The sequence below is a fragment of the Conger conger genome, chromosome 2, assembly GCF_963514075.1.
Source record: "Conger conger chromosome 2, fConCon1.1, whole genome shotgun sequence".
Classification (NCBI taxonomy): domain Eukaryota; kingdom Metazoa; phylum Chordata; class Actinopteri; order Anguilliformes; family Congridae; genus Conger; species Conger conger.
The window spans coordinates 58,504,805-58,516,289 of NC_083761.1; the positions used below are offsets into that span (position 1 = coordinate 58,504,805).

An 11,485-nucleotide genomic window follows, 5' to 3' on the forward strand; every position below is an offset into this window, starting at 1 on the left:
CTCGGTCAGTTAGCTCTGGTTTGCACACAGCTTCAGACTCCAGAGCTAACAACATGATTTCTTTAGTTAGAGGTGACACCTACCCAGCAGTGGCCAGCCAGAACTACCGCCATACACCTTGATGCGTAACTGAAAAACCTGAAAGTGCCCATAGACAGGGCCCACCAATGTGTGTTCTCATATATGATGGCACATCTTGAGGAGGCCAAGACTATTGTGATTGATGTCACAATAAAGGCAGAATTATTTTCCCATCTTTTTCCCCAATTTGGAATGACCAATCATTCATCAGTGCTCATTAACTCAACTTTCACTATCGTTTTGGGAAACACACAAAGCCTGTACGCTCATCCATCCATGCACAGCCTTTCACACCGCAGTCCGCAAGCCGAGCTCACACAGACGTGATACGAAGGAAGACACTTAACAAGCAGAGCAAGACACTTAACGACTGATCAGTAGTGAGCAATGAGACACGATCATCCCCGCCAACTGAATCCCACCCTCCCAGAGTAATTATACCTGGCCTTGAAGCGCTGCTGGAAAGACAGTGGGGCCGATTCATGAGTGTCTCTGCATTTGGGGGTTTCAAGAATCAAATAATTCCCCATTCCTGTTTTAAGAAATAAAATAACACATCTAACCATCACACCCAACCATCTGAGCCAGGCAGAGCCCGCTGGTGTGGTATTGTTGTGATCTGGGGGTGTGAAACCCATCAAAACTATAAGAAACGCTCCTTTTGATGGCAATGTGCGACCTGATGCTAGAATCAATAGTCAGCTAATTACAGAATAATTATGAGAGATATAATGCGATAATGTGTACCGATTTATCATAAAAGCCATTCTACTCACGCAGAGTTAATTGCATGAAGCTAATTTTTCTAAATCCTACTATAATTCAGACATAATAGATGGGTAAGCTGTATAATCAAAGCAAATTGAAGCAGAAGACACACTGGCAGTGCTTGTATATAAGGATGAAAAGGAGGCCTACATCTGCACTGTCGTTTCTAAAAAATACCATTGTTCCTATTTGCATAGCGCATTTATTATGCTATTCTCAGCGTGAACACACATTTTTTTTGTAATTATGTCTACCTGTTTTTGTAAAGCAAAAAAATGAAGGGAGGGCAGACTGCTCTTTTTTAAGTGTTATCTTGTTATTGTAAATGTTTTAATTTCTTCTCTAACATGCCTAAACTGTTTTTGTAGTGATAGGTATTACATGGAGTACACTGTTAGACATGCAAATCCTTAAAGGCACCACTTGGCTCAAATCGGTTGTGCAAAATGGCAGCCAGTGGCCCAGCAACTCCCAGTAAAGGCAGGCTTAACCCCGGCCCTCTCACCTCATACTGGCTGTTTGGGTAGCTGATACGGGGAATGCTGGTGGCAGCAAACAGGAGGTGGAAGGCGGCTGGCAGGAAGGGCAGGTATCTCATGAGAGAGAAGTTCTGGCCGTGCATCATGGTCTCACCGAGGATGTCTGAGAAGCCCAGCCACTCCAGGGCCAAGCACACACCCCTCAGGCTGGGGTCCTTCAGCTTCATGCTGAGAAAGTTATCGTACAGCCCCTGTACAGGGGAAAAATGGAGGGAGTGAGAGAGGAGGATAAAACGGGAGACGGGTCATACGGCAAGGATGTAGAGAGGAAGCCGGGACGAGAAAAGAGAACAGAGAAAGGGAGGAGGAGTGGAAGGAGTGCGTGAAGGAGGCCACCGAGCAGAGGAGACGCAGAGAGGATCACAGTAATGCAGGGATGGTGTGTGAGGGGAAAGCAAGCCAGCCGTACCTGTGCGAGCTTCTCGTGTTCTCCACTGGAGGAGACCAGGAGCAGGATGTGCTGCAGCCTGTGCGCTGTTGTGTTGGCCTGGACACCGTGATCCATGCCTGTGAAGAGGTCCTCACCCACACGCTTCCTGCAACACAACGCAGTCTTGCCTTTCACTCGCAACCAACGCGCTTTCAGCATTAGCAGCAAATAGGCCCACCAGGATTCAAGAGAAATTTGTTCATGAAGTTCACTCATCTGTGAGAGAGAGTCTTAGGTAGAAAAAGAAAAATCATGTACCTTCAAACGATTGATGCTCTAACAACAGATCAATAAGATTCAGTCAATGACAAACAGGCCAGGATGTCCAATGTGTAACTTCTAATATTAAGTGGCAGATGGGAAGACAGGAGGAGTGCAGAATGGTTTAACACAATGCAGTGACCTCATAGCTCTTGTACAGTAATAGTCTGACACAACGCAGTGACCTCATAGCTCTTGTACAGTAATAGTCTGACACAACGCAGTGACCTCATAGCTCTTGTACAGTAATGGTGATCCAGTTGCAGGCGAGGGACCTCTACACTTACAGGCACGTGTGATGTGTGCTGTGCCAACTGCAGGCTCCTGTGGGTCACATACCTCTTGACTCTGGGCAGCTGGAAGATCTCCTGCCACACGGAGAACAGGCCTTTGTTCTGGTCCTTCTGGCCGATGGTCATGGACTGCACCAAGCGCTGATCCAGCTGCCTCTGACCACGGCCGTGCAGGAACTGCGTGCAGTTTGAACACACACGTGAGCGTTAGGCGACTGGCGCGGCCACACACACACCTGGGAGACTGAGTCTCTCCTCGCCCCCTTCTTTACCGGCACTAATTTAGAATGCACGGTGGTTAATTCCTCTGTTGCTGGGTGATCGTCCTTTCCGTTTTTACTGAGCTTGGCGGACAAGACGAGCGTGTGTATTAAATTTAAACATCAGCTGCCCTCCGGCAAATGAAAGACTAAAAGGCCACTATTCAATTAACCTTTTTTGCCAGGAGAAAGCCCTTTGAGGGATTGAGGGAGAAGGAGAAGTCAGGGGAGGAGAGTTGGGAGAAAATGTGGAACAGCCCCACAGAGAAAAGGGGGGGGGGGGGGGGCTATCCTACTGTCCTATCAGGCTGCAGCTTGGGGGCTGAGGGTGAGGGAGGAGCCCCACCTGCAGCGTGTTGATGCAGGAACGGATGTCGTTGTCCGTCTTCTCACAGAGGGCCATCAGGGCCCCCGTGTCCACCTTCATGTCCTGACACCTGGAGATCTTATATCCAGGACAGATGAGGGTGAGTGCGAGAGAGGCGGGGGGGGGGGGAGGAGGGGAGGGGAGAGAGAGAGAGAGAAATTGTGAGAAATGGAAATGGAGCAGGTGGCAGAGAGGGTAGGGCTCTCCCTGTATGCACAAGGAGTCCACAATGTACAGTCACAGAAACACGCACACAGAAACGTGGGTGCTGTTCAGAGATACATTTGGTCATGTAACGTTCTTTTTATATATAGTTGCTTTTTTCTCCGCAGTGTGGATCAGCATTCGCCTCTCACTGCCACAGCCTCCACTAACGATTCAGGAGAGAGCCAACCGCTCTCCTGCTAAGTACAGTACGTGATGTCAGCCGTGGCTTCCCATCACGCTGCCATTCCTAAGTCAGGCTCTGAGTGTGTGTGTTATTTACCTCGGCGAGTCTCTGGACCAGGCGGGAGGGTTGTGTCGGGGGAAAGGTGAGAATGAAGGCCTGCTGGCGCAGCTGCCTCAGAGCGGGGACATACCTGCCCGACACACAGAGTCAGAGCTAAACCTCCACGCTAACATCATAGCACGCACGCTCCGTATATGTGCCTCTATACCAAAACTTTCTGCCACTGCTCTGTAAAAGGACAGCTATGACTGACGCACAGAAGCTAATTTCCCATCATTTAAATAGTTCAGGCAGAAGGCATTTGCAAATTGACCAAAAAAGGCTTCACTTTGTATGTGAGAAGACAAAATAGAACACTAAATTTGGATTAAATCGGTTTTTAACTTGACAATTTTATTTAATACATTCAAACAGAGGGGAAAAGTCTGCAATTAAAGTAATTAGGTAGATGAAAACAAATGCCAGAGATAATGTTCAGCAGGATGAGGCGAGCCCACGTCCAGGACAAGGCCCCGACAGGGATGATTTATAACCATTCAGCACTTCCAACAAAACACTTCCCCTGCCTTTTATTTTCTCCCGGAATAATCCCAGGTGACTCTGCAGGCCGATTCAGACACATGACCGCATTACGCTCCCAGCAGACTCTTTCAGGCTCACGGCGCCACCTACAGGTCATTGCAGATGCAGATGATGGGTCTCAGCAGCACCGACTGGGTCTTCTTCTTCTTCTTCTTCAGTGCGGCGATTCCCGCCGTCTCCGAGTCCGCCTCGCGGCTCTCCTTTCGGTTCAGATTAGCCAGCAGCACGTTAATGGCCGCCTTGGTCAATAGGGAGAGAAAGAGAGAGAGTAACAGGGAGCAGATGAAATAGAGAAATAGCAGGAAACGCAGCACAGTGAAGATATGGGGAACGGAGATTGAATTTCCCCGTGACTCACAGTGGGCGCGCCGTCAATCTCATCGATCACCAAGCAGTTGGGCTTCTCATTGGCTCCCAGCACGGACTTCATCTGCGTGGCCGTGTCAATACGCTTCTGAAAGAGCTCAGCGCTGCGGTCGTCACTGTGGGACACAGACGGGAGCTTGGGCAAATATTCATTTTAGTGTTCCCACCCTACAAATTCCCCAGACAGTGCAAAGTCAACTGACATGCCTCTACACCAGGCTGCTACATTTTCATCAAAATCCAGCACAGATTCAGACCAGGAACATTGACACTTATTATTTTATACGAGTAGTCCTATCACTCTACAATGTCTTTTGTATGACTACATGGCAAGCATGTTATGTTTCCGTTTAAAACAACTATTTAATTATAATGCACTCTTCAATTAAGAGCATTAAAATACAAATGTTATACGATAATGTTATACATACCATGACACATTACTATGGCCCATATATTCCAAGTGTTTCTGATAACATGCTGTTCCCTTAACAGCAAGTTACACGGAATGGTTTTTTGAATTACAATGATTATTCCATTAGTTGGGTCATTAACTTCTTTAGAATAATGAGATCTGCACCTGAACAATGCTTGACTACTTCAATGTCTCAAACGCCGCGGTACTGCATTAACATTACACATGCATCAATTCCTATTTTGACGTGTGATTTAAAGTGGATCTCTGAGATTCAATTAGCAGAAAAGATTACTTTCACTTGTTCTTGAGATCTCCTTGTCAGCCTAATATGATCTGAAAGAGTTATCCACAGCTGAGCACTACTGAAGACATCTCTGTTGAAACAATTACAGGGATCGGCAAGGCGGAACACTTCATAAATTGGTTGACTGGCTACAGGGCCTTAGGTTTATGCACCTCCAACAGATGGGAATAATATTACCATGATGCCAAAGTAGCCCCAATTTTAAGGTAAGTAATGGAACAATTAATCAAAACTAAAAGCAACAGTACTTGCATGCAAACGCTGATGTTACATAATAGATATATTCTCAAAATTTGATTACAAAAAATTAACAAATAAACGCAAAAAAAGCACACCTGGCATTCATCTCCACCACATTGTACCCAGCATGCCTTGCAATTATGTGTGCAAGAGTGGTCTTGCCCAGTCCAGGGGGTCCTGAGAGCAGTGCCACCTGAAAATGCACAACAAGCAGCATTTAAAAATGCCTGTCATAACTCCTAACGGAAATGTTCTATGTGGACAATTAGGTCTTTATTGTCTGTTATACAGACATTTTCTGTGCATCACTGCTTGCACCCCCCTCAGTCACAGCAAAAGACAAAACAAACAACGTTTAACAATGTACAACAAACTACATTACAAAAGACAAAACACGTGTACAAGCTACAATATAAAAGACAAAGTGGTAAATATATGATGGTAAGTTGAGTGGATCTCATTCAGCTCTGTTCTAATCCAATCATCCAGGTTATGTACGCCAAGCCAGTGATTACAGTTTTTCAGTTTAAAGAGTATAGCAACAAAACACTGCTACACAGAATGCCAAACATGAGCATGATGGGGACAGATATGCAATCACCTTGCAGTGTTTTTGTAAGGAGAGCAGACAGTTCATCTACCTTTTGCTCAAAGAAAGTAACAGAAAAAGATGTGATAAAAGTGCTGAAAGTACCAAGGTGGGGAATCGATCCCCCAGGTAGCTCAGGAAATTTGTATATGGTTGTAAAGTCTCTCTTGAGTGTCTTGAGTGTTTTTAACATCTTTGTAAATGCAACTTGATCTTTTGTCTGTAGGCCCATGCCATCTGTCCTATACCTTTTGGAGCGAGCATAAACATCCTCCGTAGACATCCTCCGAAATAAGTGTAGCTACCCTGTCTCTTCTCACTGAGGAGTCAATCTGCTGAACTGCACGCTCACCTCGCCAGAGCACCGCACTACTTATGTGTCTAGCCTGCAGGTACCTAATCAATCAGAAGCGCTGGTGCTGCACAATGAGGCAGAGAGTAATTTGCCAAATAAACATCACCAACCCTGAGGGATGTTATGGCAAATTATGCACTGGCAGTTAGAACACACGGAACACACAAGGCATGAGAATGAGAGCTTCAACTGAAAGTACTTATAAAGTCCAAACATTATAAGTAATCATTTACCGTATATGTGCTGAAGAGGCAAGTTTCAGCTGTGTTTCTCTGGCAAGCTTGGGCAAGCTCTTTACGCCTTGTATCTTTCTTCAGACATTTTTTGTTTTTGTATTAATTCTCTTCAGCTTAAATAATCTCTACAATGACACACCTTGTACTTTGGCCTTTGGTACTGATCCAGCTCAGCTTCCAGGATCTCCTCAGTGATCTGGGTTTTGGTCTTGAAGCGTGAGTTCTGCTGGTCCTTCTGCTGGAAGGACAGCTTGTTGTCCGGCGGTGGCGGTTTTGGCTTCTTGGCGGTTTTCTCCCGGCCAAACACCACAGTGTCCCAGAGCTTCAGCCACTTCAGCAAGCAGCGGTTGGTGAACTGCGGATAGACAAACTGGGGTTAGAAAGAGCCGCCCTGCGATGTTCACGCAAAGGGCACAGCTAGTAGACTGTCCCGCCAACTCACGTCGTCACTGAGCAGCTCGGTGTAGTGTCTGGGAGAGAACCTGTCCACCCAGAGCCGTGAGGCAGTGCCATTCTGGTCTTCATCCTCCTGGTCTTCTTCTGGTTCTCCACCGTCCAACTCCCCAAACTCCTGATCTATATGACTTTGGGTAAAGTATGCAATCAGGGTCTACTTACAAGCTCAGTCTATTTGATATGTGTTTGAAATGTTCTGGAAAATGTGAAAAAAGTACCTGTTTAGCATCTCACTCAGCCTCTGTGATTCCTCTACCACCTGCCGATGACGCTGTTAAACAAAACCCAGCTAAATGCATCAATATTCACATCTCTGCATGTGTGTGTATGTGTGCATGCGTGGCGTTGTGTGTGTATTTGTGTCTACATTGTAGGAGAGCTCTACCTTCTCTGCCACCTGCTCCATTAGCACCTCAATGGGCACAGACAGTAGGCCCAGGGAATAGTGAGAGTTCCGCAGTGCCCTGCTGTCCGCAGCCTGCAGAGAGACAGAAATATAACTACACATACACACACTGCTGTGGAAGGGAAGACAATTGGACAGTAGCATATCCTGCATTGTGGATCCTGCTCTCGCCAAACGTACGCTCATTGTGCTCTCCTCCTTCTTGGCCAGGTAGACCCTATTCCCAGAAGAGTCTGTGACTGAGATGTAGTCTCCGGAAGCAGGGGGTCTCCGCAGCACATGCGCTGCTGCTGCGTAGCTTCTCCTGGGAGAGGTCTGTAGTTCTCCCAGCCCACTCATGTCCAGGGTGCTGGCAGGCACAGCTTGAACACTTGGAGACAGTAGAAGAGACCGTCACAGAGTGCCAATTTTATAAAATGCAGACAGACTGTAGCACCATTTTCAGGTTAGTTGTTCAGTCTCTACCTGTTGCTTGCCGACCTGCTGTAGTCTTCTGGGGAGGATGGAGGAGTAATGTCATGTCCGCCATCTGACAAGCCAAATTGAAGCTTTTTGGCCACATCCTGCCTAGGTCTTTTTGATTTTGGACCTATGGAGAGACAATAAATGCCCCATCAGTGACGTGCAACACTTATACAACATTATCATTCCTACAGTTGAACAGGCTGAGGGGCAATTTCAATTAACTCACTATGAAGGGCATCACTGTCCAGCAGATACTCCGGAAGCTCACTGCCATTCTGAGCGGCAGGTAACGGGCTGGCGGGCTTAGGAACAGTGTTTTGTTGAGAAGCAGAGGATCCTGGAAGGCCGACTGCACCATGTTTTCTTAGGATAAGGTCCCCAGAGGCGATAGCATCTTCAAATGACAGTGGCTTCTGGTTCCTGAACTCGGACACCTTGGTTTGCCTAGGAGGCTCGTCTGCAGTGAAATGTGCAGAAACAAGGCAATGACGATACATAACACACGATTTCTACTGGAGGCATGACGACAGCTTTATTACATCGATAGACAACTAAGTTAGCAAAACGCTTTACCATCAGCCAGACTGAAATAGTCTGCGGTGGAAAGGCAACTTCAGGCATGGTTGAGCCACAAGTAACTAATTTAAAATGTGGCTTGCCTGACAATATGTCTGCATGCCAACGTTTGTGAGTCGATACCAAACTTACAGTCAATCTCAGCCATGACTTCAAGCTCGTCCGCGAACTGCTGCTCAAATTCATCTTCAATACCATACATTTGATCATATTCGTCCATTCTTGCAATAGGCAGACTTGTTGTCAGTACCTCGTATGCTTTTATTTATGTGTCTTATTTCCAGAATTTGTTTTTGAAATTTTCGCTAGCTAACTTACACCATTTCAACTGTATCCACAGTCGCTGATCAGCAGCAAGCTAACTTGCATTTCGCGCAAAATATTTGTGTACGGCAAAATATTTCCGGGTCATGTTGAGCTGATTTAGGCCCACCCATGTGGCCTTCTCATAGGGAGCGCTCTGTGGTTGATGTGGTATTATTGGGTAGTGCTGCTGTCTATAAGTGTACGGCATTGTCAACGTCGTATAATTTAGTGATGGGCATTCCGGTTCTTTTCAATGAGTCTAAGGCTGGATTCTTTGGGTCACCATCGCGTGGCCTTCTAGTGACGACCGATCATTTTGACATATGATGGGTGTTTCTGCATATATAATTGAAATTGTTTAATTAACTGTGACTCGGTTCTCCTAAATTCCAAAATAGCATTATTTTGCATTACGTTTGTGATAAATGAAAATATTTAAACAAATATAAAAAGAGAAAATGCCATTGAAAGTAGGGCATTTTAATGTATGTAGTTACATCATGGTCACCATAACACAAGGCTATTTGTAATCTAATTTGATTCAATAAATAATTAAGGTTAAACAACATTCTTTCTAAGTAACACATCAAAATATGCCATTAAGGTCAATTTGGTGGTTACAAATGAGGATATGGCAAGAGTAATATTCAATAAATAGGACTATGCATTAGCCTAAATAATGTATCTATTAAGTAATTCCACAACATCGTATGGATAAATACATTACTAATGAATGAATGCATTAATCTGTCAGGAAATTATTTTGCTATCGTACAGTTGTCAGAGATGAGAACATATATAACAACACTTAAATGCAGTTTATTCAGTCAATTAAAAACTATGCTATTCAAAACATTATAACAAGAGCAATGCAATCAGACCTGACAGCTGACACACTAACGCTACACAGTACAAGATGATTCACATTTAGTTTGGCTGTGATTAATTTGTCAATAACATTTCAGTCAGGTGTTTTGTGCGCTTGCGGACTAGTTACAGTAGGTATCAAACCAAATATATTTCACTGCATTTCAAGCTTCAAAAACATTTGCCTTTAAGTAACCAAAATTAATTACTGTTTCATACATTTTTGGTCCCCAAATCTGGAAAAAACCTGGAAGCCATTGTCATCAGGGAGATGTCAGCTACAACCTGTGCAAGTGAGATTTATTTGTGTTTGTGCATGATTGTCTATTCTTGTTCATTCTAGTTCAATCTTCTAAATGGCAAGATAGCTTCGTTTTTGTAGGAAAGCCTACAAAAATATCAATACTAATAATAATATCAATACTGATTAAGTGAACTATTCAGTGAAGTGTTTCAGAAAAAAAACAAAAAAAACATCTCATCCCCTTCTCACTTGTGAATAATTGATAATGAAGGGTTATCAATTGTTAGATGAAGGCAATGTTAGATATCCGTGCCTGTAATTTGCATACAAATCTTTGTCTTATATTATTTGTGGCTGTTATTTTCTACTTTATTGTAAGTAATACTTGCAGGGCATGTACACTTCAAAAGAAGACGTGGTAGTGAAATAGTAAGGCACAATTGTGAAGGAAGAAGTGCATGGTATAGTTTTGCCATTGAGTGGCCTGTGGTGGTTCTTGCTTCAGTGTCATGCCTTGCAAATACAGTATTTGTAGGTACTATAGGCACTTGGTAGTTTCAGAATCAATGTAAAAGTAGAAATTCCGATCGCTGAGCAATCAGGAAAAAAGCCTCCACCTGCCTGTCATTCCACTGCTTTGGTTTGTTTATCTTCCCAATGCACTGCAATTCCAATTTCAATAGTCCCTTTTATATTGCAGACCATGAATCACCACATGAGAGCTATGCCTTGTAAATTGGCAGATATGTTGGGACACTGAGATGGGTAAATTATGCTTGGCTGTTAAGCTGAAATCCATCTTGAAAGTATGCTCTGTTCAGATGGAATAACCAGGCTATATGCATTTCTCCAACTTGCGCTACAACATAGATTTAATAATAAGTATATATAGACAATTTTAGCCCCAAAATGTTCCGATTTTTGTTGTACCCCTTTTTGAATGTATGCATATGACCTTGACCTCTGACCTATATAGTTGTCATTGAGAGATATGTGCCCAGTGTCAAGCTTGTTTGTCCCAATCAGATATACACTCACCGAGCACTTTATTAGGTATTTATTAGACTTATTTTTTAGACTTCTACTGCTGTAACCTATCCACTTAGCGTTATGAAGCGTTGTGTGTTCAGAGATGCTCTTCTGCACACATACAGAATGTGTGGTTATTTATCTTACTTTCACCTTCCTGTCAGTTGTCTGGCCAATCTCCTATGACGTCCTCATTTCTGTCTGCAGAACTATTTCTGTTTGCAAACTCTAGACACTAGTGTGCATGAAAATCCCAAGAGATCAGCAGTTTCTGAGATACTCAAACCACCCTATCTGCCAGCAACAATCATTCCATGGTCAGATTTTTTCCTCCATTCTGATTACATTACATGTCATTGTGACATACACTTTTATCCAAAGAGACTTACAGTTTATTAGACTAAGCAGGAGACAATCAATGTACCACAAGGAGTCCCAGTCATGTACCGCTGTACGTTATAGTAGCTATACCCGGGATCGATCGTCAACTGAAGCTCCTGACATGTATCTACATGATTGCACTGCTGCCACCCCATTGGCTGATTAGATAATTGCATGAATAAGTAGGTGTAATAAAGTAAAAATGTTCCTAATAA

The 11,485-nt window shown here is 44.1% G+C and overlaps 1 protein-coding gene across 1 annotated transcript in view; it reads right to left on the bottom strand.

The window, feature by feature from the left end:
* Positions 1-8,823, bottom strand: part of chtf18 (CTF18, chromosome transmission fidelity factor 18 homolog (S. cerevisiae)) — a 31,078-nt gene extending 22,255 nt beyond the window's left edge. The window contains exons 1-16 of the mRNA XM_061232757.1: positions 8,576-8,823; positions 8,094-8,324; positions 7,868-7,991; positions 7,583-7,772; positions 7,382-7,474; positions 7,215-7,267; positions 6,983-7,124; positions 6,680-6,895; positions 5,456-5,553; positions 4,391-4,514; positions 4,123-4,271; positions 3,487-3,580; positions 2,979-3,077; positions 2,419-2,549; positions 1,798-1,924; positions 1,355-1,579 (exon numbers count right to left, since the gene is read on the bottom strand). Of these exons, the coding sequence (XP_061088741.1) occupies positions 1,355-1,579; positions 1,798-1,924; positions 2,419-2,549; positions 2,979-3,077; positions 3,487-3,580; positions 4,123-4,271; positions 4,391-4,514; positions 5,456-5,553; positions 6,680-6,895; positions 6,983-7,124; positions 7,215-7,267; positions 7,382-7,474; positions 7,583-7,772; positions 7,868-7,991; positions 8,094-8,324; positions 8,576-8,663 (2,184 nt within the window). The 5' untranslated portion in view covers positions 8,664-8,823. The remainder of the gene's footprint in view (positions 1-1,354; positions 1,580-1,797; positions 1,925-2,418; positions 2,550-2,978; positions 3,078-3,486; positions 3,581-4,122; positions 4,272-4,390; positions 4,515-5,455; positions 5,554-6,679; positions 6,896-6,982; positions 7,125-7,214; positions 7,268-7,381; positions 7,475-7,582; positions 7,773-7,867; positions 7,992-8,093; positions 8,325-8,575) is intronic.
* Positions 8,824-11,485: the final 2,662 nt, after the last annotated feature.